This window comes from Pelobates fuscus, chromosome 5 (genome assembly GCF_036172605.1).
Source record: "Pelobates fuscus isolate aPelFus1 chromosome 5, aPelFus1.pri, whole genome shotgun sequence".
NCBI lineage: Eukaryota > Metazoa > Chordata > Amphibia > Anura > Pelobatidae > Pelobates > Pelobates fuscus.
Window position 1 is genome coordinate 290,560,078 of NC_086321.1, and position 27,158 is coordinate 290,587,235.

The following is a 27,158-nucleotide window of genomic DNA, read 5'->3' on the forward strand; positions in this document are numbered from 1 at the left end:
AATATTATGTAAACTACTTACAATTATTGACACTTATTTCATTTCTAACATCCAAATAAAATCCAAGGATAAATCTGACTTCCATTCTGGGGTTAAGAAGGATCTTTTTCGGGGGGGGGGGGGGGGGGGGGCTGGGACCTGAAGCTGAGCGGACGCCATAACTGCGGGCTCCCACCTTGACAATTAAAATCTGCAAATATCTTGAAAAGCACCCGGCATCCGATCCTCAGCACACTGAAACTGTGGTCAGGACCAAACACCGAACCGGCAGATGCCTTTCCGGTACACTCCAAAGTCTGGAAGTGCAAAACGCAGGCCCAAGGCCTACCACGCACCGAGCATCTAAGGCCTCGAGCAGCTACTTGGCGGCACCTACACACAAGGTGACTCCAACCCAGAAAACAACTTCTACCCATACCTATTGGAGGCTCCCGAGCCCATGGGGAAACGCACGCAGAAAACCCACACTGGCTCCTCCACGGCACAAGACATTGGCACCTTATTACAGCGGCAGGCGCAGCCCAAGACTACTGCCTCTGACCAGACGCCATCCCACTCACCGGCCCACTCCTCTACCCAAACAGACCTGGCAATCACAATGCCGGTGACTAACGCAACACCGGGAGACACTATTTTTGCTACCAAGCAAGATCTCCAAAACTGGGTGAAGGACATACAAAAAACGCTGGCTGTGGATGTGGGACGCCTTAAAACTGACATGCAAAATGTCACAGAGCGTGTCGGAATGACAGAAAACGACATCACGGATCTCCAAACCAGCATGGCAAACATGCAACACACCATGCAGCAATTACAAGCCTCACAGCAAAGATTAACACTGCAACTGTCTACCCATGAAGACCGGGCCAGACGAAACCACATAGAAATCCGGGGAATACCCGCAGATATCCAGGCCGATGAACTGCCGCATTACATTCGAAGACTCCTGGCCACCATCCTGCCACCGGCAGTAAATTGGAAATTTGGGTTGGACAGCATATACCGACTCCCAGCCACCTCCACGACACCTAATGCACCCACAAGGGATGTCATACTATGATGCGCCTCCACCCACGATAAATCCCAAGTCCTGGCCGCAACCAGAGGTAAAACCCCTCTAACATTTGAAATGGCCCAGTTGTCATTCTACCAAGACCTAACCCGGGCCACGTTACAATGGCGCAGGACAATGTCACACCTCACAAGTCACCTACGCACACTAGGGGTGCCATACCGATGGGGACCACAAAGATCCCTGCTACTCCCCCACAACAATGTCACCCACAAGATAACATCGAACACTGAGGCACCCGCGCCCTTGGCGAAACTAGGACTACCAGACCTGCCTGCCAACCTACCACAAGAGCCCCAGCATGGGATAGGAAACCCACCCACCAGCATACCGTTTACACCACGGGAGGGGACGCCCACGAGTTCACAACCCTGACAAGAAAGAAGACGGCACAACCATAGAGACTAATGATACCGGGTCGAAGTCGCTAACATTCAGAGACAGTGCACTTGCAAGCCTTTAAGCAACCTGTTTTAGCCATTGACCTGGACTATGGAACTTAATGTTTGAATTACTTATTGTACATTTTATGCTTGAAATCACAGTTCTGACTGGTACAGTGTGGGGATCGCTACCACACCACCACGGCTTCAGGTATGCAGACTGAGCCGTCATGCCAAAAGTCCCCCCTCCACCCCCCCTGCCGCCCCCTTGGTTAGGGGTAACACACCGACGGAAAGACCACCCAGTCTATACGCAATCCACCTCTCACCAAGACAGGTCACACAACCTACCTAGGGTGTAACATCCTGCACTACTTACCTTGCTACGATCCTCAACCCTGCTCTCTCTCACGCCAACACCCCACGACCGTACTTAGATACACAGGGACTAAACATGCTCATATGCAACAGCCTACAAACACCACACTATGACTAACAATTTTGTTGCCTTCAAAATTGTGCAGACTCTCAACTTCAAATCTACCTAATATTTACCTCAAAAGTTGATCTTAATGTTCTGGTGATTAATCAGCATGATAGGCAGCAATAGATGGTCAGACTAGCCTGTTTATACTAAATAGTATGGAAATGTCGCACTGGATCCATGGCGTATTACCTAAGCCTGTATAGCATATGTTAACCATTATACGCTCTCGAAGTTACTCAAAATGTCTATCCTACCGTTTGTAGCTACCAGCTCTATTGAAACTAATGTAATAGACATCTATACCTAGCCTGCTTCCTTTTATAAAATTGTGCTGTCAATGACGGCCTTGCAACTGTTTATTCTTTGTTATCCCAATGGCTTGTATCTGCTGTCGTGGCGATACACGCGAGTATGTAACTTTAAGCACTATAAAAATAAAGAAAAAATAAAAATAAAAAAAGAAGGATCTTTTTCCTAGTTTGTTGCAAAATTGGAAGCGCATCAAACTCAGGTTTTTTGCCTTCTTTTGGATCAACAGCAAAAAACAAATGTGAGAAAGGCTGAATTTGCTAGACACATGTCTCTTTTCAGCTATGTAACTATGTAACATCTCTGCCTTTATTATGCATGTTCAAGCCCTACCCAAATCAGCTACATATCTCTAAAACTCACTAACACAACATTTTTTAAACTTCTTCTGTTTAAAGGATTTATAATCTCTACATTCACTCCCAATATCTGTAAACTAGCAAAAACATGTTTTTTTTCTTCAAATTTTGTGCTGCACCTATTTCTTTTTAGATTGTATCATTGCAGTTGGGTATACAAATCCTAGTGGCGTACACACAATCCATGGGGCCCCGGTGCAAAACTGATCCACGCACTTTTTTCCCCCACTCCCTCCCCCCAACAGACACACACACACATACATACAGACACACATACATACATAGAGACACATACACACAGATACATAGAGACACACATGCAAACAGACAGGCACACATACATACAAAGACACATACATACAACAGACAGGCACACATACACACATACAAACAAACACACACACACACACACAATGTTTAAGTTACCCTCATGTTTCCTACCTTTTAGGTGCAGGAGGGTGACTTTCCCTGGGGTCCAGTGGTGGCTCAGGTTGATGGGAGTCAGAGTTCTCACTCTGACTCCCTCTGCTTCCTCCCGTGCGGGCTCTGTGTGTTAGCTGGGAGGAGTGACGTGCAGTCACTTCCTCCCAGCGTGTGATCTCATCACAGGGGTCCGGTCGCGCTGTTAAAGCGCCGCAGTGCTGACCGGGCCCCCTGACAATCCATCTCCATCAGGCGGCCCTGACAGCATGGGCCTTGGACAGCAGCCCCGGCGGTTTGCCGCACGGGCCGGGGCAGACGTCCAAGGGATCCATCGGGTGGCCCATGCTGTCAGGGCCACCCGATGAAGATGGCGGTGGGTACCCGGTCGCAGGGGTCCGCATTTGGACCCTGGAAGCTCCTGCAGGGATCTTTCATTATGCCACTGCTATAATCCCACCATAAGACTGGTGTGCAAAAAAAATGCCATTTGTTTGTTCTTGCCCAATGCCAAAAGTACCCTAGTACTCCATTACTATAATTATATAATGTAAATAAATGATACTACTGACAATAATAATAAGTTATAATAATAATAATTTATGCTATAATGTCAATTATAACTTTTGCATTATATACACAAATTTAGTGACAAATAAATACAGCATGATAAATATCAATAGCCAGTACTAAAAATGAAAAAGGACAATACGTTTTATACATTACATGGATAAATCAGTGAGAAAAAAAAAAAGACATTAACTTTGGAGAATGTACAGCTCTTGTAGTGAACACTGCTCAGACTTTAAGATAGAATTATTTTCAGCCAATACCAGTAATCCTATTATAGTCAGTGGGAATGCTGTGTGTATCCCATAAACCTCTGCTCAGCAGCAGTGTTAATTTTGGAGGCAAATTTTAATTTCAGTTTTAGCCATAGTCTTTTGACTAAAAAGTCATTTTAGTTTTAGTCGGATTATAGTCATCTAAATTGTTTCCGTTTTAGTCTAGTTTTAGTCGACTAAATCTCCAGTAGATTTTAGTCAACACTACTAAAATCTAAGAGGTTTAGTTAAAGCCCCTATCTGTCTCTCTTCCCTCTTCCCCAGCCCCTCTGTGCCTCTTTGTGTTCTCCCAGCCCTTCTAGGTATCTCTCTCCTAAGCACTGGCCTGTCTCTTTTGCCGCTTCCACAGCCCTTCTATGCAGTTTTAATTTTGCCGAAATATTTCAAATTACTGTTAGTCTTAGTCTTTTGAATAAAAACTATTTTAGTTTTAGTCATATTTTAGTCATTTGAATTGTTTTAGTGTTAGTCTACTTTTAGTTGACTAAAATGTTACTAAACTTGTTAGTCATCAAAATTAACACTGCTCAGCAGAGATCGATGTATGATATTTATTTAAGCGCAAAGCAGCCATTACATTCTTTTAAAAAATATCAATACAACTTCTATGCTAGGTAATAAAGCATTAACAACTTACCATATATTCAATTAATTGGTGAATGAATAGAGTGACACACAAAGCACATTTTTGGCTCAGAATATTGGGCAGACTAGATGGGCTGATTGGTTCTTATCTGCCGTCACATTCTATGTTTCTATGTAGAATATTACCAGAAAGCTGTCAGACTTCTGCTCCGAGAGGTGGAGACTTGGACCATGGGGGGTGGGCACAACTCATACAAGTAGTTCTTTAGGTGGGCTACAGCTGCATTTTTTTCTTCTATGTTAAGGAAATAAGCATCTCTATTTTTGTTTATATTTTGTATACATGAATGATAAAGGATGACCTTTCACCTTATTGTTCACCATTTGCCTTTGTGTATGGTGCCTACATCTCCAGGTGATGGTCAGAAGAAGGTGTAGGCAACCTCTGTTCAGTTGTTTTTCCTGCTCAGGAGTTGGTCATTTACTAGGAATCTGTCCTTGATGTAGGTTGATGTAGGTTACATCACTATTCAGATGGTTAATCTGTACCACTTCGGACTTCTGTGCTGCTGTGTCTCCTATCATTTAAGGTGAGTTTTTTGTTTTTTTTTGTGTAGGGAAACATATTAAACTGAACGTTTGTTATTATTACAAAGATTTATATAACTAATATATACTGATCAGGAGCTGATCATGTCCACTGTATATCCCAAACATAACAGTTCATATCTGTCTACAACCGTTTGTTATGCAAATAAGACATTAGATCAGAGAAACCCTCCAGGTGCAAATGCTCATTAACATTAGCCCATTATGCAGCTGTTTAGAAAACATGTGTAGTTTACAAAGGGAGATTAACAAAGTACATATTTTAGTTTAATGTAAAAACTGCAAGTGTAACTAGTCTTAAGGAAGCAAAGTTAATTTAAAAAAATGAACACAGGAGTCTAAATGTATCTTACAATTCATGTTATTTTTTAAAACTAATTCCAGGTTACTATGTATTCTTAAAATGAATGGCCCTCTTACTAATATACTATTTCAGGAGAAGGAATTGCACACCATGTATGATAGGAGTTGCTAGATGAGGCTTTGATGGCTGGAACCCCAGATGTAGGTATCTTCAGTTCCTGATCTCTACGTTGGTTGGGCGGTGGGAGGGTGGGATCAAAATGATATTAGTGCTTATTTCTTTTATTTTTAAATCAAGAAAACCAAGAAAAAGATGCTAGTATTTTAAAAAAAATCAGTAGGAAAGGTCTCGCCAGGCTACTTAGGGGAAAGGGGTGGTGCCCCTGGTAAAGATCGGGAAGGTAGTTGGGGATCAGAACTTTGCAGCACACCCCATTGTTAGTTAGGTAGCGTGGTGGGATCACATTAAAGAAAGTAGCAGCTGCACTCTGTGCCAGGTTAGACAGGAGGGGACATAACATAGAAAGGTAGGTATGTGCCTTGACATATTTCCACCTCCCTGTTAGTGATGGGGTCACTGAGTTTTCCTTTGGGCTCAATCAGCAGGTGGTTCTAGAACCTATCAATTACCCTGCCATGTATTTTACCGCAGAGTTAGTTCAAGTTTAGTGGTGTCTTCTCTGCATATGAAAAAGACATGGCACATTTTTTTCTATGCTTCTTTGACGTCACTTTAAGCATTGGCAGAAATCCACATCGTACACTCTGCAGGAAATGTGTTTTGTAATATATTGTGCAAAAAAGAAAGCTGAACAAATTATAGAACTGAGTTACAAGAAAAGAAAAATGACATGTACTAAAATAAACTGAACATGCATTGTGTGGTTCCTATTAACTGTAGAACAATTGCACACTAATAAAATGTTTAAAATAGAAGAACAGTGTGGAACAGGAGATAAGGCTTACTTGTTCAACTGCATTTGTTCTTTAATCACCTCTTGGAAAAACTTAAGAGTCCAGTTAGCCTGACAGTAACATACATACTCTGCATAAACCTGTTTTATAATCTGTTTTGGTGTTATACTGTAGTATACCCAAAATGATCTGAAAGTTAAAATATTAATATACGGCACATAAATTCTGTTGCCAGTTATGTTTGTAGCTTAAAGAGATACTATAGTGTTACGAATGCAAATCTGTTCCCCCCTCCCTCGCGTTCAACCCGGCAGCTAAAGAGCTATATAAAAAAAAGTATTTACTCACCCAATTCCAGCGCCTGGGAGTTGGTGCTCTGCGTCCTCCTCTGATTGACAGCCACTAGAGGCAGTCTTAGTCATGCAAGGCAATTATTGCAGTTTATTAAAAACTGCAATGATTTAAATTGTATGACTAAGTGGGAATGCGGTATTGTCTAAAGCTTTTGTTATTTTAGAGTCTTATATACCCCTATACATAAATTTTAAACACTACAAGGACCATAAATACTACAGCCTGCCAAGAGTGTCCTGGCACTCCCTTGCACAGCGTATGCAGTGAAAACATTTAAGAACAGTTTGACAACGTACCTGTCAACCAGGCACCACCACTGCCTCATTTGGACCTGGAAGCTCCTGCAGGGATCTTTCATTAGCTCCACTGAGCTAAGCCCTCTTGTGCATGGTCATCTCTTTGGCTGAGAGCACTGCCAGGGTTAGTCCAGCGCAGAATCTTCAAAGGGCAGAGGAGATGGAAGAGGGAACATGATGTACTCCAGGTAAGCTGACAAATTTAACAGGGCACCCCTGACTGCATAACCATTGCAACAGGCTCTAGTGGTTAAGGTGCTTGTAGTGTTCCTTTAAAAGTTGTGCCATGATATGAGAAGGTATAATTTGAATATGTGCAGAGGTTTGAACTGTTATGTTTGGGATACACAGTGGACATGATAAGCTCCTGATCAGTATATATTAGTTATATAAATCTTTTTAATAATAACAAACGTTCAGTTTAATATGTTTCCCTACACAAAAAGAACGAGTATCTGCTACTGTAAAGTTTCATGCATATTTGTAAACATGAAGATTTGATTCGATCTGAACTGCATTTCGTCCAAATCTTTGCCAAAATGTACCTATAACACAAACTAACCAAAATAAAGGTCATGACTAACCAGCCTGAGTAGCCTTAGTATACCATTTGAATGGTTATGCAGCTCCTACAGGGTCACTCGACTACGATGAGATGACATTCCTACATGAGTTACCAGTCATGGCCCCAGACACATAGACCTATACCCTGCTCCTATTTTATAAGCGTGTTATACTACTAAACTCCACAGGTCTTATCTAGGACACTCTTACTAACCTAACCAGTGAAAAGCTTCTATAGTCATACACGCTATGACTTACACCACACTAAGTTCACTCGTCCTAAAATTAAAAAAAAGTGCACTGTTTTATCCATGCCATGCAACTGTTTTTCTATGTTTATGGAAACTCTGGCATAAGCTGTTTTTGCATTGTTGGTGTAAATGTAATCTTGTTTTCTCTATGCACGACAAAATAAAGAATTTTTTAAAAAAAAGTTTGTACGCACCATGTATAGGAATCTACATGTTAACATTCTTCTAAAAAGAAAATACCATACGTTTAAGCTATCCAAAAGAAGGTAACCAGAAAAAAAGCAGCACAACATGTAACCTAGTGCAGCTATTTTAGCTCAGCACCAGGTCAGTTTTTGCAGCTATTATAGCTAGGCACTATGTAACATTTTATAATTACTATAAAACAGCACCGGTTTACATTTTGTAGTTATTATAGTACAGCATGCTACATTTGAAGTTACTGCAAAAGCTATTGCAATTTACAAGAAAACAGTTAACTTTTGCACAGCTGTGGCTGGGAACTGGTTAATGTGCAGTTCCATCCTCTGTACAAACCGTCTAGTTTCAGAATTAATGGTCTCAGTGCATGGATTACATTCATATTTGAGATGCTTTATCCTGTTGTGGATATATTTGCATAGAGTTGTAAGAAATCTCCGCTGTATTGGCAGTTTGAAAGAGAGCTGAATATGTAACCCCTGCTTGTTGTAACTGTTATAAAAGGAAAGATGGCTTCTGTGGCAGAAACTGCTAACCCCTCTTTGTAAATCAGTTAGAAAACAAATTATTTCTCCCAGGTACCACATACAAATTGTGATTTCAGATTTCAGCGTGATTTAATCTCACTATTAAGAGACTGTTTGTAATATTTTATACTGAAAAAGCGCTCTCTCTCTCTCTCTCTATAAATATATATTGAGAGCTTTTTTCAGTATATATACACCGTCTTTCCCCGAAAATAAGACCAGGTCTAGAGCTTGTTTTCGGGGGATGTCTTATTTCAGGGGGAAACGGTAGCAAGCCTGTGCTAGAAAGCAAGTCTATGTTTGTGGGAATTCCACCAAACATAGATCAGTTCACTAGGGCATGAAATCCTGCTAATCTATGTTAAGGAAAACTTTCCTGTACATAGATTAGCCTACTCGCTAATAGAATACTGTAACTCTATGTTCTGGAAAACTTCCCCGAACATAGATTAGCTTACTTGCGAATGGAATCCCGCAACTCTATGTTCAGGCTTATTTTCGGAGTAGGACTTATATTACAAGCATCCCCCAAAAATAAGCCCTTGATGTTTTATTTTTGTGTGATGTCTTATTTTATATATATATATATATATATATTAACATACACTCTGCATTCATTACACTAACACACACTCTGCATTCATTACACACTAACACACACACTCTGCATTCACTACACTGACACACACTCTGCATTCACTACACCATGGGTCGTCAACCTGGTCCCTACCGTCCACTAGTGGGCCTTTTAGGATTCCAGTTGGGCGGTAGAGATTTCAGCGGCTAAATGCTCTCTCTGCTCTGCTCCCTCACGCTATGTTGGTTCATGCCGCGGGAGCCGGAATATGACGTCATATTCCAGCTCCTGGCATCAGTAGACACCCCGCGAGGGAGCAGAGCAGAGAGGTTAGAGCTCCCTCGCCGCCTCGGATTATAACTCTGCCGCCCACCGAAGTGAAGCCCCACTGGCAACCCAGGGACAGATCCACACCAGCTCTCCAGGTAGGGAGGCTGGGTGGACATTTAATATTAATAATTTGTGTGTCTGTAAGTGTATTTGTGAGTGTGTATGTGTGTTTGTGTGTATGTTTGTCTGTGTGTATGTTTCTCTGTGAGTGTGTGTGTCTGTAAGTGTATGTGTGAGTGTGTTTGTCTGTGAGTGTGTGTCTGTAAGTGTATGTGTGTGTGTTTGTGAGTGTGTGTGTGTCTGTAAGTGTATGTGTGAGTGTGTATGTGTGTGTGTCTGTAAGTATATGTGTGTATGTGTGTGTGTGTATGTTTGTCTGTGAGTGTGTGTCTGTAAGTGTATGTGTGAGTGTGTTTGTCTGTGAGTGTGTGTGTCTGTAAGTGTATGTGTGAGTGTGTGTGTGTATGTGTTTGTCTGTGAGCAGAGTACTTGTAGAATAGAAGAAAGAAGGAGCAGAGTATTTGTAGAATAGGAGTAAGTAAGAACAGAGTACTTGTAAAAAGGAGAAAGAAGGAGGAGAGTACTTGTAGAATAGGAGAAAGAAGGAGCAGAGTACTTGCAGAATAGGAGAAAGAAGAAGTGGAGTACTTGTAAAAAAGGAGAAAGAAGGAAAAGGAGAGAATTGTTGTTGGCTAATAATAGTAAGTGGGCAGCCTAGCTCAGCCTTCCTACTGGGCATCGCTATAAGGAAGGTTAAAAAATAGAAAAGGGGGGTGGGGTGGGAGGGGAATTGAGGAGGGAGATGAGGGGAGCTGATGCACAGATGATAAATCATATTATGAGCAAATGAGCAAACAAAGAAATCGTCTAAATATCACCTAAAGTGGAGACCTTCGTTTGTTCCTTACGAAAATCGAACCAGATATCAAATATTTAGTCTTGCAGCATCAGCCTTTCTAAAAAATATTGTGCACTTGCGCGGAAATTGGTGGGCGGTAAGGACATTTTTCCATCAAGAAAGATGCATTAGTGGGCGGTAGGTAGAAAAAGGTTGACTACCACTGCACTACACTAACACACACACACTCTGCATTCACTACACTAACACATATACATGTGTGTGTGCGTTTTCACTGGTCTCTTGATTGTAGTGAATTCAAAACTAAATTGTTAAATAAAAGCAGTTTTTTTTGTTTAATTTTTTTTAGCATCATTTATTTTTGCCTAAATTTTGCAATTTAGATTTCAGTTCACAGCCGTTCAGTGTTTAGTGAATAAACGTTATTTATCACATTTATCAGGAATGTGTGTTATGCTGAGTGTTTATACAACAAAATACTTTACAGGATTGGTAAAATATTGCTAAGAATTCCTAAGGGGACAAATTACTGTGGCAGGTGTTCGAATGTGTAGAGCTTTTAATTTTTTTAACATGTACTTTTGCCTCACTTCTTGTACAATACTGCAGTACATTTAGTGCCACTGGTAGAAAAAATAAAACCAGCAGACACCTGCTTGCCACTCGTACATAATCTCAAACACATTTGAAACATAAAAAAAAAGAGATTGGTCTGATGTCTAATGACAATAGGGTTGCCAGATTAATCGTACTTTCCTAGACATTTCATGCTGTTGGGCAGCATATGAAAAGTGCTGGCCTGCAGTATGCTTATATCCTTCAGGAAGTCAATTAAATCAAATCAACCACAAAGTAATTGTGACCATTAAATTATTTCTTTTAAGCAGCTTACGAATGCCACATACTACACACCAATACTGTAGAAAATCTGTGGCACTTAGGTGCACCCTGTCCTCTTATAACAAAATGTGTCCCATCTGGAATGATTTGTTAGTCCAACATAAAGTCCTGTTATTTTATGCTACAGCTCCAAGCATGGTGGTAGTGTTGGTTTTCCAGTTGGCTTGCGGTCCTGGAGGTGATTTGTGGGGGCTGTAGTCCCACTGCCCTTAGGAAGGTGGGGGCTCCGGATGGGGATGTGAGGTGGTGTGCAGTCCCGTTGTGATGGAGGAGCAGTGTGCTTGCATTCCCCCACCTGTAGGCTATACCTGCTTTGCGCAGCGCAGTTGTCACAGATCCAAAGGTCTTTCGCCTCAGCAATGTGGCTCTAGTAACGTCCTGGAAGAAGGAGAGCTGGACGCCCTCAAAAGCCAGTGGTGTTTTACCTTTTATGGCAGTCATTATTTGTATCTTGTCGGATACCGTCACCAAGCGCAGAATAACATCTCTGGGTGTGCTGGGTGGTAGGTGTACGGAGTTTGACACTCTGTAGATCCCGTCCAGAGCTATTTTCTTGGCGGTTGCCTGGGGTGATATTGTTGTGAGCAGCCGCCGTGTGTAGTGCGGTGGGGATACCCCTGATTTTGATATGCGTCCGACGTTGTTTGTCCTCCAGGGACATAATTTGACCAGCTAGTACATGTTGCTCTGCTTTGAGTCGTTGGACCGAGTCCTTGAGGGTGGACACTGTGTCCTGGACGTTAGTGATGTCTGCCTCCACAGTTCCAACTCTTTCCGTTACACTTTGTATGTCAGCTTTAACCATCGCGACGTCTGCCGACAGCAATTTTTGTATGTTAATCAGGAGGGCTTTTAGGCCCCTTTAGTAGTGGGGGCAGAGTCATCTTGGGGTTCAGGAGTCAGCGGGTGTTCCGCCGGGGAGGCCGTTGTCATGGCTGGCTCACCTCGGTCGGGTTCGGGTGCTGGGCCAGCGGGGGATCGATGCGTGGTGTGTGCTGGCTCTAATTGTGCAGGCAGAAGCCACATCTCCCCTATATCTCTGCCTTGCGTGTTGGGGCCAGCTGTGGCTTTGTGTGAACGGCCCATGGCAGTGGTACCCGTGTCCGGGTTGGATGTGTAGTGCTCTAGGAGGCTTCCGCCGAGGTAGGCCTCTAGGCCCTGGATTGGCGTTGCACGGTAGGCCGCGGATTTGCGCCTCTGCCTGAGCTGCTTGGGTGCCTGGAAAAAAAGGCATCAATCAGTGCGGTACGTATCGCTGGTCAGTGTTGGGTGCCTGTCGAGGCTCGATGGGGCTTTGCTTGGGGGACTTTTTGCAGATTATCTCCGGGTTCGGAAGAGCAGGTTTAGATGGCGTCTGAACAGGATGGCTGCCAGGCTCCGCCCCTCAGTTGCAATTTTGTATGTTTTTCTTTTTGGCACCCATGGTAAGCCTAACAACTTGATGCCCCATATACCACAGTCGTCCCTCACAGCTCGAGAGGTTCCAATATTCCATTATATATAGTTGGTGTGGATAACCTGACACTTTTATTTCTCTTTATTGTTTGTAAATTTTCTTTTTGAATGAGATGTACTTGTATGCTTAAGCAATATAATCTGCATTGTGTGGTATTATTAATTTCCTGTCTTTTCAGAGAAACTGCTATGTTTACATTGCAGGGTTAATCCGGCCTCTAGTGGCTGTCTTCCTGACAGCTGCTAGAGGCGCTTCTGCAACGCTGAATGCAAAAATCGCATTCAGCGCGCAGAACGTCCATAGGAAAGCATTGAGAAATGCTTTCCTATGGACTGTTTGAATGCGTGCGCAGCTCTTGCCGCGCATGCGCATTCTGCTCCACTCGAGAGCTGATGATGTCAGCGGGGGAGGAGAGGTCACCAGCGCTGAGGATAAAGGTAAGTGGCAGAAGGGGGTAACCTCTATGGGTTATATAGTGTCAGGAAAACAAGTTTTTTTTCTGACACTATAGTGATCCTTTAAGGCCTGGTTTTAGGTTACTCAGGGTGTTATTTTGTTTTTTTGTCTAACTTTAAAAAAAAACAAAAAAACATTGTTCTACAAATCCAAATTTTCGTACCAACGCCTTCCTCTCCCAATGTCCTAATCTTTTTCTGCTGTACATTATGTAATGAATTGGTTTCTAGAGGATGTAGTTGAACTGTTTTGCACAGCAGAAAGCAGACTGTTGAAATACAAATTAACTTCTTAATTTGTTGAGATCTCAGAGTACAGGGATTTGAAGAAAAAAAAAAATATTAAAATAAATATCTTTTCCATCAACCTCAGCCAATGGAGAGCCTAATGGACATGCATGGTGAGCGCGCCTTAGGCCTTACAAATGGGAAAGTACCCTGTTTCCCCGAAAATAAGACATACCTATAAAATAAGCTGTAGCAGGATTTATAAGCATTTCTGCAATATAAGCCATACCCCGAAAATTAGACATAGTGATAGGCGTGGCTATGCAGTGTACCGGCGCAGAGCGGTAAAGAAGACGGGCAGCCCTTCTCATCTGCCCCATCATGACAGCTGCTATGTCGGAGGTGACCGGAGAGGTGCAGGCAGCCCCATCAACAAGGTCGGCTACCCCTGTCAGGTCCAGGTCATTCTGTGCGTGCTGCATGCTGAGGCATAGAGGGAGACATAGAAAGTGAAAGTAAAAGTCTCCTCAGTGAAGTGAGGAGCAGGACGCTCTGCTTTAGGTATTGTGTGTCCTCAAGGGGAAGAAATAAAGCTGTGGCTGCCATTTTACTCAGCACTGTGGGTCTCTCTCCCCCAGCACCAACCAGCAACAGTCTGTGGGTCTCTCTCACCCCCCACAAACACAAGTAAAGCTGCTGCTCCCAGCACTGACCAGCAACAGTCCGTGGGTCTCTCTCACCCCACACAAACACCAGGGGATAGGGGAAAAGCGCGAGAGAGAGATCATCCCAGCTCCACTGTGCAGATTGGACCCAGTTCTCACTGGATCCCTGATAAATAAGCCAGCCCCTACACATCAGCTTTGCTGGCCTATCTCTGCTTTTTTATCTCTGCTTTTAAATAAATGTAGATTGTTGTACCATACTTAATAAAAATAGGACATCCACTGAAAATAAGCCATAGTGTGTCTTCTTGAAGAAAAATAAATATAAGACCGTGTCTTATTTTCGGGGAAACACAGTACTGACTCAATATTTTCCAATGGGGTATTGCTTGTCGGCGGATGTCCTTATGCACAAATGGAGGACATCCAGTGTTGTTTCGTCAAACTTTGTGAAACTGCAGGAAGCGCATATAGTGGCTGTCTGGGTGCCTATAGTGTCCCTTTAACAGATTTTTTTTTTTACATTTTTGATTTTAAATGTAATAAAAATATTGTCAACATAAGTATATTTGTGTGTGAAGAATGCAAAAGTAGCCAATGACAAAATAAGGGGAAAAAAATGGAACAGGTGGCTCATTGGCATGCAGCAATTATTTAAAAGTAATTTTGTAATTGCTAAAATGGCTGTCACTATTAATTACCAGTAGGGTTCATACTACAAAACCTACAACTGCTGCCAAAACTTCTAAAACCTTCTGCAAAGATTATCAGGAGGTTCTAAACCGTATATAAAACTTATTTATAGATGAAGAAAAAATTACCACATTCCTGTAGCTAAAAATTACATCTGCCCCATCTAGTTGTAAAGAGAAAGACATCTGCGGAATTTACCTTTTGGGCACCCCTGTTTTATATCATCATGGTGGAGTTGTATGGTAATTAGAATTAGAAAATATTTTCAAAGTTTTCTTGAAGTAGTCAAATTTATAAAATGAGAAAACCCAAAGTGTTGGTCGATATAAGTGATGTTAGATGTGCATGGCATGCAAACATTAAACGAAGTGTTGAATCGTAGTGTCCACTAAGATTCCAGGCAACCAACCTCCACATTTCTATATTGCACTTAAAGTGGCAATGCCACTGTCTGGGGACTTTGCTGGATTCACAAAGACCACCAGTGGTGACATTGCAGCATGGAGTCTGGTGGCCGGAGGCAAGTAAAAATGTTCTTATTGGAACCTGTTCCTCACAGGTGCCACCATCTTGTTCCAGCGGGTCCTCTTCAGCATGCGCAAGAGTACAGAGCCAATTCCCTGCAGCCATCACTGGATTCACTCTTTATAAAAAACTAATTTGTTAAGGATGTGGGTGTGATAGTGCTGCTATAAAACATGAATTATATATACATATAGTGAGAATGCCCTAAAGGCTTACCTGTAATATGCAATTTATACGCAACCAAAAGAATAAATTGTGAGTCCTTCCGGTACATTCCATTGCTGAGCACAGACGGTTTTGTAACATTTTCTTTGCATTACTAAGAAAACAGTTCATATTGTTTCTATATTTTTCCCATCCCCTTTTCTTCGTCCTAAACACACAGTCTTGCACAGTTTGCAAAACAAACCATGCGTTTCTATGCAATAAAAAAATAGCTGGGCCTAATCTTGCAAAACTTGTTTTTCTTTGCAAATCCTCACGAGGCAGTTTCTTATTAGAAAGAAAAGAGAGGTTCTGTCAGAATATATTCAATTAAATCAAACAAATTAACCAGTTCCAAACTGGATGTGCACGTTTAACCCTTTACGTGCACCAAAATCTAGGGGTCAGGGGTGCCCAAAAGGTAGATCCCCAAATGTTATAAAGCTACAACTTTTATTATGCTTTGTCATTTTAACCCCTTCAGGACGGAGTCAATAGTACACTTTCTGATCAAAACAAAACGTAAACAAAAACTGGAATTTGCGCTATATGTCTGTTCAGCCGTAATTCACCTATTTCATATTAAGTGCACCCACACTTATTATATATCATTTTGTTCAGGAGAAACAGGGCTATAATTTCATATCAAATATTTATATATGAAACATAATTTATTATGAATAAAATTTAAAAAACTGTGAGAAATGTTACAAAATTTTACAAATTTGTAGTTCCGCCTCACATTTTAGCTGTAAATGTCATAAAACTGTTAGCTTTTACTGCAAAAAAATGCACATATTTGTAATCAGCGATGTCTCACGAGTACAACAGTACCCCCCATTAACAGGTTTTATGGTGTTTTGGAAAGTTACAGGGTCAAATATAGAACGTTCCATTTTCAAATTAAAATTTGGCAGATTAGTAATGTTACCTTTGAGACGGTGTGGTAGCCCAGGAATGAGAATTACCCCCATGATGGCATACCATTTGAAAAAGTAGATAACCCAAGGTATTGAATGTGGGGTATGTTTAGTCTTTTTTAGTAGCCACTTAGTTACAAACACTGGCCAAAGTTAGCGTTCATATTTGTTTTTGTGTGAAAAAAGCAAAAAACTAATATTTGGCCAGTGTTTGTGACTAAGTGGCTACTAAAAATGACTGGACATACCCCATTTGCAATACCTTGGGTTGTCTACTTTTGCAAATGGTATGCCATCATGGGGGTAATTCTTATTCCTGGGCTACCATACGGTCTCAAAGGCAACATAACTAATCTGGCAAATTTCAATGTCAAAAAAATTAAATGCAAGCCTTATATGTGACTCTCTAACTTTCCAAAACACCATAAAACCTGTACATGGGGGGGGGGGGGGGGGGGGGGTACCGTTATTCTCAGGAGACTTCACTAAACACAAATATTAGTGTTTTAAAACAGTAAAACATATTACAATAATAATATAGTCCATAAAAGTGCCGTTTGTTTGTAAAAAATGCAAAAAACTTCACTTTTACTTAAAATATCATCATTGTAATACAATTTACCAGTTTTAAACACTAATATTAGAGTTCAGCGAAGTCTCCCGAGTAAAACAGTACCCCCTATGTACAGGTTTTATGTTGTCTTGGAGAGTTACAGGGTCAAATATAGTGCTTGCGAATTAAATTCTCTGCACTTTCTCCCTGTGTTGTCAGGCATGTCAATCAAATTTTAATTAATCAAATGACATAATTATGTTAAAAAATTACTTAAATATACACGTAGAATTTTAATATATATGCATTTATAGGTATTTAAGTTCTATGTGTATACTAATGTAATCTTTTATGTAATTATATGTATTTATCTCTATATATATATTTGCGGTTATTTGTATTTTATATATAGATAGATATATATAGAATGTCATTCTAAGTGTATTTTGTTACCATTATATATATATTTTTTTTTTTTTTTTGTCAATCTTTCTTTTATTGAGGCAGGAGTTAAATGGGGTACAGAATAAAGAAGAGGGGATGCACAGTATTTGTACAAAGTGGGATCGCTTTAACACAGTAGTACATCTCCTTCGAATGACAGCCTCATTTTATATTTTATATTAAACAAGCTTTTCAAAAGGTTAATAGCACGCATAAAGTAACAATAATAAAGGTAGCTGTAACTAAACGATTGTATCATCAAGAGTTAAGCTCACAATTTAAGGCAACACAGGATTTGAAATAGATGTATGCATAAGACAGGTTACTATAATGACCTCGCTAGATATGTGTTAGTATGTCAACGAGATCAATAGGCACGCTTTAAGTTATTAAGGCAGATCTAAGTCTATGTAACGTGAGGAGCAAGCTAAATAACAGTATTAAGTGCTAGTGCTCTCATGGTGGGTATACGCCGGAACCAAGAATGCCAACCAGCAACGTGGATAAAGATAAACAAACCATATATACTGCAAGGCCTGTCAACCGAGCCTAGAAAAACATGCTGAGGAGAAGTTAGTGTGTAATACTATGTGCGAACAGACAAAAAAAAAACACATAATGCCCAGGAGGGCTGGGTTACTCAGCTGGTCTAGCAGTATGGTATTATGAGGTTAAGAACATATGAACATATTTAACATATTTAATGCGCTTAAAACATATCTGCAGTGTTCCGTAGCGGGGGCCTGCTCAGACTGGGCTTAGCTTAAAACATGTGTCTGTGTTGCGACAAGTAAGGTGTATAAAGGCGTGGTACCACTTGGCCCACTGGTGAGGTTCATGAGTGTCTGTGAAGCAACGTCCTGGTGTACACTTCATGTAGAGTCGTTTTGCTGGTGAGGAACACTTTATATTGTCCACCAAGAGTCCATGGCTGTGTGCGGCCTGTAGTGGGGTTGTGGGCTTGCGGGCCATCTATCAGCCGATACCTCTGCTAGGCAGGTCGGATCCATGAGCCGGGCGGGCTAGCGAGAGACCGGTTAGCCGTTGGTGCAAGGAGGGGGCGATCCAGCCCCAGGCCGGAATGAAGGCAGGCACCTGCTGTCCACAGACTCGTGCTCTCATGAATGAGGCCGGGTCTACCCTCTGTTGGGCGCCATGGGGAGCTCGGGTGTTCTGCCGTCGCCTGCGACGGTCGGGCTTCCGGCGGTGTGGTCGGTGCCGTGGAGGTATTCTCCGGTGGGCCTTCAACCCAGGAAGGATTGCAGGGCGGGCTGTGGTTTTAGCCGTGCGTGGTTTGCCCGATGTGGGTCTGGTCCAGCTCCGCACCCCGTCCCTCCTTACCGTTCCCACCGGGACAGGTGATTCCCATCTGCAGCATAGCATCAGTCGCTTCCAGAGCCTCCGAAAGAGCCTGTCCAGTCTTTCAGCGTATTGCTCCTCTGTGTAGTGTCTTTGGCTGCTTTGGTGGTCTGGCTCAGGCTGCTGCCACTGAGTCGCAGCCGCCATCTTGAGTGGCCCACTGGCCGCGTTGTTCAGGCTGTGGGGTAAAGCAGAGGCTTGTGGTATCATTTGCCCTGATTTGGTGGGGACCGGGATGACCCCCGCCGGTCCAAAGGGGGGGGAACGGGGACCTAAGTCGAGGTCATAGCTTAAGATAGCCGCAGGAGAGCGGCCGTCTCCCCTGCGGTCCGTTTGTCCCAGAGACTGGTAGGCCTTGCTGCTCAGCTCCGGTTTCCGCGGTCGGAGCTGCATGCTTCGCGTATCGTTAGGTGCCGCTTTAGGTGCTGGTTAACCTCCGCCGTCCGGTAGGCTGTTCCGGGCTCAGCAGGTCGCCGTGAGTGCTTAGATTATGCCCCTTGCCGCCGGAGCGTTCAGCATGTGCGTCCGGCCATCTTGACGGTCAGGCCCCGCCCCCACCATTATATATATATTAATGACAAAATACAGTTAGAATGAAATTACATATGAATATATAATTTATTTTAAATTTTGTTTCAATATTTTATTTATTTAATTATTTTATTTATTTATTTATTATTGTAATTATACGTATATATATATATAATATATGTGTATATATCTATTATATATATAATATATATACATATTATATATATGTAACGTCATTCTAAGTGTGTTTTAATACTAATATATATTCTAATATTAATATTAAAATACATTACGTATGACGTTACATATATATAATATGTATATATATTATATATGTAATATATATACATATATTATATATATAAAAATGCATTTAATTTATTTTATAACATGTTTAAAGGGACTCTCCAGGCAGCCGAATTTACTTACCTGGTTCCAGCGCCGGGAGCCTCGTGAAGCCGCGCCTCCTATTTCGTCAAAATGACGAAATAGGCGGGCGCGAGCAGGGAACAATTAGACGCTTCTATTTGGAAGCGTCACTGCTCCCTTGTGCGCATGCGCGGCTTCGCCGCACATGCGCACATACTTCAGAGGGCGGCATTCATGCCGCCCTCTGAAGTCCTGAGCGCACTACCGCGCATGTGCGCGTTGTGCGCAGCCGCGAGCTGAGCTGACTGACAGCTCAGCTCGCGGTCTTTGCCCGCCCCCCTCCTCTGCTGACAGGCTGGAGAGAGAAGGCGCGCACACAGTGCCTTCTCTCTCCTGCACATGTCAGACGTATTTTAATACGTCTGACGTGTACAGGGCCTTTTTAGGGCCCTGCATGATATGAAGTCCCTCTGGTGGCCGTCTGAGTGACAGCCACTGGAGGTATTCCTATCAATCAATGTAAACACTGTATTTTCTCTGAAAATACAGTGTTTACATTAGATTGCCTGCAGGGAGCTATAGATCATACCTGAACAACTACATTAAGCTGTAGTTGTTCAGGTGACTATAGTGTCCCTTTAATATTTTTTTTTTACACTACCTACCAGCAGGGGGACTGCCTGATATTTCAGACAGCCCCCCCTGCTGGCAGATCCACAGCCAGCTATAGGGGGCCATGTGATCGCGCTTTAAAGCCCTTCAAAGCCACGACGGCATAGAACGCCGTAACGGCGTTAAGGGGTTAAAGGCATGCAAAACGTCATGGGAGTTGTAGTTCCAAAACATCTGGGGATCTACCTTTTGGGCAGCCCTGATCTAGATTGTAAGCTCTTTCGAGCATGTTGTTGTTCCAGTAACATTGTGTAATGGTCTCATTTATTGTAAAATTTCCCCCATTATAATATTGTAAAGCTCTGCAGAATATGTTGGCGCTATATAAATACTAATAATAAACACTTGTTGACATTTTTTTTACTTTTAAAGAAAAAACTGTGCATAATCAGATGATTTGCATGCAGTCTTTATCTGTTGAAGCAATAATGCAAGATTTTGGCGTAACTTCACTGTCTTTGTTAGAATGTGTTATCATTTCCTTTTGTTCTAGTTTAGTATTGATTTAAATATTAAGAAACCAAATAATGTGAAAAGTGCATTTTGCAAAAAAAAAAAAAAAAAACCTAAACCAAAAGCTTTTAAATAATCATTATATTTTTTTTAAGAGCAAGCGTGTGCTTTTTGACATTTTTTCAGAGATGCCCAATCTACCATGTTTTATAGAACACACATCTTTTCATCACATTACACATCCTGCCCTGCATTATACAGAATCCATAGTAAATCCATTCTTCCATCAAGGAAGAATCCCAAAAGCATGTTAACAATTAATGAATGTGATTTATTCACTTAAATGGGAGTTGTTGAGCCTTGACATGGGGAATAGTAAACTTTAACCCCTTAAGGACACATGACATGTGTGACATGTCATGATTCCTTTTTATTCCAGAAGTTTGGTCCTTAAGGGGTTAAATCAAAAAAGCCAATCTGGTAAAATAATTGCATAGATTTTCCCATAATCCCATAGTTTGACCCAACAACTACTTGTCATTCTATTATGACATGCTTATTCTTCTCAATAAACTTTAATTGACTATACCAATGTGAAAGGACCTGGACAATTCCCCACAATACCCAGCTTAAAGAATAAACACCAATTGTTGGTTTCCCTCCTGTCTGATGAATGTAGATGTCACAAATATATGTCTAAGAAAACAGTCTGAGTTTTGCCTTGCACAAATGAAGTTTTATATATATACTGTGTATGTTTTTGTAGAGCATGGTTTTCACGATCAATGCATTTTGCCAAAAAAAAAAAGTGTCACTGTCTCTTTTTGACACCACATACCTACAAGCGTTTGCATTGTTGTTCGTGCTAATGAATGTTTTTAATCCAGTTCACACACAACTTGCAAACACATAGTAAAAGAAAAAAGAAAAAAAAAATAGAAAGCGCTTAATGAAAACATGCAGAGGGCGTCCCTGTTAGCCTGGGGCTCCCTGCTACGTCAACGTTCCGTCACAGAATTCTGTGTTACCCAGTGTTTCCCTCGGTTGCCAGGGCGACGCAGTGAAGAGGCGTGGTTAACTCTTTAAAGGGCTCTCTGAGCTGCTGTGCTCTTCCCAGAATGATCTGAACTGCAGCCTTTATATACTGCTGCTAAATTTAGGCTCCAGTCTCTGCTCAGCCTCCCCATCCTGAACGAGTTTCCTCCTCTCTCTGCAATTGGTTTAGTGTGTGCCCCCCGTGCCTTTATTTATAATCTAGGCCACCTCTCAGCAGCAAGGAAAACTTATTTTTTGGTATTGCACTTAACTTGATGCATCTCTCCGCTGAGCGGATCAGAAAAGTTTAACTACTATTTAATTGCATTTTTCTCCGGTTTAATTATTTTTTTTTCTGCTTTTGCTGGCAAACCTGACCCGGATTTAGGGAATCCTCAGAGATGGCTCTCACGGAGTCCATTCTCCCTTCATTTTCTACTTTTGCTAACCAAAGAGAGAAGTTTTTTCAGCAAGAAGTAAGTATTAATATTTTGGGGGAATATAGCTCGTTTACCATTTGTAGCGGTCTGATTCACTAGACAGTTTGCTTTGGCATTGATTCTTTAAATTACAATTGTGGGGTTAATATCTTGACATTCTGTGCAGGATTGTAGCTCTAAATTTTTTTTGAAATCTTGACTTTTACATTTTCAAAACGTAAATAAAGTGCATTGCTTGAATGAAATGATGCTTGTAATGAGGTGTCATGTGTTTAGTGTTAGCATGCATACACCTGTAAGCTGTCTTGTCCTTTAACCTAATTCTCGCTTGTTTGACAATTGCTTCACTTCTAATTAGGCGTGCTTTTTGACTTGTACAAGTTTACACCTGACACGTGGTGATTGATGTGTAGAGTTCTTGGCAGTGTAGACTCGAGTGTAATGGGGAGACGTATGAGTACTTGTTATATCTCAAACTTTTTCTAAGTGTCCATTTGTGCTGCGTAGTGCCCCCTACTTTACACACCTTCTAAGTGGGGGTCTACATATATGCAATTTTTTTGCTTGTTGTTTTTTTAGGAAATAAATAAAATAAATGTAAAAAATAAATTAAAAAAATATATATATTTTTATATGTGTGTTTTTTTTTTTTGTTTCTTTCTAACCATGGCTTGTTCTCTCCCCAGAAGTGGAAGTGTGATTATGAGTCAAATTCCCCACATGACAGCTGTATTATCGCAGAGGTAATGCAGAGCCTTGACCCCTTCGCAAGCAAGAAGGAAGATGAAGACTTGAACAATGTTCTGGAATTTGTGTTGTCTATGGGAGAAAAGAATACTCACAGCTGTGCTGAATATTCTTTGGCGTCACCTGAAACCTGCACTTACTATCAAACTAGCCATTCTCCAGGGTGCTACAGTACAGACCATAGCCCTCCTCCATACAACTCAACTGGACCCATGACTGAGCTGATGAGATCTGACATGGACAACTACTGCCACCCAAACAATGCTCAGGGAAGGTTCTTTGTATCCCAGACCTTTGATTTTCCAGATACAATCAAGGCAGAACCTGGCATAGACTCTTATGGACCAATAATGGGCATGGTGCCCCAGTCCTGTTCAAAGATTAAGCAGGAAGGCAGTGCTGCATGTATGATGGCATATGACCAACCTAGACTAGCTAACTCTCCACAGATGGCAGGCATTGAAACACCTCCTTTGAGCCCTGATGAAATGATTTTAAATGAGTGTCAGACACAGTTGTTGTGCCACTCTACAATGCCATACCCCCATGGCTATCACACAGCCTCAGGTTTCCATCACCAGCCTCCCATCCAGTACCAAAGTAGTTCGCAGTATGGCATGTTTGAGGACAGTTTAAACATGCAGCCTTCAGCTCCCAGGGGTGTGATAACTCCTCCAGGTTCTCCTTTGGAAATTATGGATACCAAACCCAAAAGAGGGCGCAGGTCTTGGCCCAGAAAGAGGACTGCAACGCATACCTGCTCATATGCTGGCTGTGGCAAAACTTACACAAAAAGCTCACACCTGAAGGCACATCTTAGAACGCATACAGGTAAATACTTCTTCTTTTAAATTTTAATCTAAAAAAAATGATTTTTTTTTTCTTTAACATAGTCGTGATATTCTTTCAATGGAATTTCTATACATTTTTATATTGTTTATGTGAGGATGAGACTAGTTATAAGGCAAGCTATGGAGTTTCTCTAAACTTTTTTCTGCTCTCATATCCCTGCTTTTTGTAGTTGTAAGGTTTTTTTTTTTTACTTAACTGAGATTTGAAAAATATTCTAAGATCTAGAGCGTACAATAGCTTAACTGTTTTGTAACTAGAAAGGTCAGTACCCTATTTGAAGCTGTTGCTCTGTTTAACTTGTGTGGTCGTGTTAACCATAGTGCTCTGTGATGTTGCTTTTCATGGCCACCCCTATGCATTTATCGCTAACCTCTCCCTTTTGTCTCTCCTAGGGGAAAAGCCTTATCACTGCAATTGGGAAGGTTGTGGTTGGAAATTTGCCCGATCTGATGAACTCACGCGTCATTTTCGTAAACACACTGGTCATCGGCCCTTCCAGTGTCACCTGTGTGACCGTGCTTTCTCTCGATCAGACCATCTTGCTCTACATATGAAGAGGCACATGTAAAAACCCGAACTTTTTCCTTCTAAGAAAAGGAATACGTTTGTAGGTTTCCTGCATCCTGTGGTGTCCACACAAACTGCTACTGGCCTCTGGGCCTCCCACTCAATGGGTCACAATGTAGCTGGTACTGCATGGGGTGAGATGTTCTTTTCTTCACTCCAGTGGACCTCACAGCAAATAACTTGACTTAAAGGCTGGACCTGTAACTTCAAACTCGTGCATTAAACTGGAATACCTCTGGATGTCAGAGGGTTATTAGGATATGTCTGTAACTTTTTTTTTTTTTTTTTTTTATTATAACCTTTTGAGTGTCATGAGATGGGACCATATTGCCAAGTTATGAATTTCCTTTCTCTTAGACCAGCAATGGCCCACTTTGGCACTGTGTATGTTGAAATTTAATTTTGCAATGGCCAGGTTAGCCATCCCTGACACTCAAAAGTTCTTGTTAACCTTTGCTCGCTTTGTTGGCAGCAAAAAGAATCTTACAAGGGCATTGATATTTTGGGGTAAGAGTATCTTCATCCATTTTCTACGAACCTCTCCCAATTTGTATTGGGTTATAGCATCTATTTAGTCCAAGCTGATAGCTATAAGCATCCAGTGATAATTGCAATGCAGAATATGGGAGAACTGCACTGTAGGTATGGTGGTAGACCTGGGAAAGGTCTACTATATAAGTGGAAAAGTATTGATACTCTACATGACTGCTACAGCATGTACATTTGTTTTTCTACATTTCCTTGGTTATAATCAAATTGTAACTGCCTATGCCAAAGCATCTAGGACAATGTTTATATGAAACTGCCTTATTACCTTTTTTGATGGGATGAATATCCTGAAACTAGTTTGTTTTTGTTCTATACATTGCATAAAGAACACTTTTTTTGCATTCCCTGCCAAAATATAGTTTTATATAAACGATGAGTTTGTCACTTTACACTATATGAAACAACAGGGCTAGAAGTCCTGCAAGAAGTTACCTTTTTATATATAATATATTTATGTAATTATATATTTGTAAATGTTTTGTACAATGAATGTATAGTGTAAATAGACCAATGACGACAAATTGCCAAATGGCATATTGCTGTTTTTCTTTTGTTTTTGTGTTTGGAATGGGGAAACAATTTGTCAATGACATGCAATTTCTTTTTTAAAATAAAACAAAACTTATACAAACACTCTTGTCTATTTACTCTACAACAGTATGCATTTCAGATAAAAATGGTGTTTCAGCCAAAACACAGTAGGCGAAGCACTGTGCTGCCAATTTTTATTCATTTTATGTATAAAGTGTACATATTCACAACTTCATTGTTCCAGTTTTATAATCTATGATCCCTTGCTTAGTAAGATTGTTGGGAAAGGGGGTGGGTAGTAAATTCCCTCTGGTTCTTTGCACATATCTAGTTGAAAACATGTGATGGAAAGACATATATTAAAGTGGAATTGGTAACTCCAATAGGGGTACACTTTTTTGCTGACTTGCCATATACATGTATGCAAGAGTGGACAAAAATGTAGATCCCCACATGTAGAATTAAAACTCCCATGATGCTTTACTTTAGAATGACAAAGCATAATGGAAGTTTTAGTCTTAAAACATTTTGGTAGCTACCTTTTGGGCACCCCGATGTATGCAGTAGTGTGAGACAAGACGAGGAAACAATGGGGCTTTCACATGGAAATGGTAACTGCAAAACAGCAAACGGAGAACTTGGCGTTTCAGGTATTCTGGCCTCAAATTTGCAATTTCGTTTTCCATACTTAACAATTCATTGTGAGTTAACTCCCTAATACACCGTTAATGGTGGCGGAGTTATGACATGAACACCTGTGTTCTGTCAAGTCTTCTCTGTAAATCAAAATATCTAGGAATTATGCTTTAACTGCATACAGCCACTGGGTGGTGCATGGAGTACAAACTTTTCTAGTAATTAAATCTAGAGAATTATGTAGTAACTGATAAATAGGAAGCAAGATAATAGTCCAAATATAATAGAATAGGGACAGATGAGGGGGTATAGAAAAGTATGTTTTAATTTAACAGTTCTGTTAGACAAATCGCAATATGTAGGACAAATAGCAAACCTGGCATCACTGTTGTGTGGGGGACTTATCCCCGCTTTCAGTTTTGCATTTTTAGCCACTGTAGTGCCCCTCCCATAATTAAACCTCTTCTTTTAAGAACTGTATATACATTTTTTTTTTTTTAATTTTTTTTTTTCAATCCAACGGTCAGGATAAGAATAGTAATAAACTGCATAGCAGATGCATAAAACATAGTTAGAAGTAACAGTTTCCTTCAAATGTGCCAAGTACTTACCAAAATTAAATGGGCTTACATAATTTACTTGAACCAGCTAAGCTTCATATTTCCGTTCAATATCTTGAATAGTATCGCAGGAATGCTTTAGATTTGTTCTAAATGTTACATCCACATGCCACCTTGGCTGGGAATATAGTGAGAATATCTCCCCAGCTGAGTCAGTAAGGAAACTCGCAAATCTACAAATTGCAATTGTCATGCAACTACAAAGCGTAATTACAGCAGTTTGAAATGAGTCATTTTAACTCCACATTCTTGGCAGCAAGCTCAGTGTGAGATTATTCTACTAACTTTGTATAAATTATTGAATTTATTCTAATCCCAATGTCAAACAGTTTGTGGTCACAGTGAAACAAAATAGATTTCTCAGTGGCTTTATCACAGCATACTTCTTTCCTCAATAGATTTTTCTTCCTGAGTGTCTTCCAATCCATTCTTTTCTTCCTCTCTTGTATTTTTCTTAAAACACGGAAGGCAAAATAAGGACTATTTTAGTTTATGTATTTTCCATACA

At 41.0% G+C, this 27,158-nt stretch overlaps 1 protein-coding gene across 1 annotated transcript; it reads left to right on the top strand.

Annotated features, from left to right (window-relative positions):
- Window positions 1-21,800: 21,800 nt before the first annotated feature.
- On the top strand, window positions 21,801-25,420 carry KLF2 (KLF transcription factor 2). Its single transcript, XM_063455414.1, has 3 exons — window positions 21,801-22,184; window positions 22,835-23,726; window positions 24,140-25,420. Exons 1-3 carry the CDS (start codon window positions 22,110-22,112, stop codon window positions 24,313-24,315), a joined length of 1,143 nt encoding a protein of 380 aa, XP_063311484.1. The 5' UTR covers window positions 21,801-22,109; the 3' UTR covers window positions 24,316-25,420.
- Window positions 25,421-27,158: the final 1,738 nt, after the last annotated feature.

Coding starts and splice junctions, on each gene's coding strand:
- KLF2 (XM_063455414.1), top strand. CDS start 22,110: ATGGCTCTCACGGAGTCCATTCTCCCTTCATTTTCTACTTTTGCTAAC. Junction 22,185..22,834: donor AGAAGTTTTTTCAGCAAGAA/GTAAGTATTAAT, acceptor TTCTCTCCCCAG/AAGTGGAAGTGTGATTATGA. Junction 23,727..24,139: donor ACATCTTAGAACGCATACAG/GTAAATACTTCT, acceptor TGTCTCTCCTAG/GGGAAAAGCCTTATCACTGC.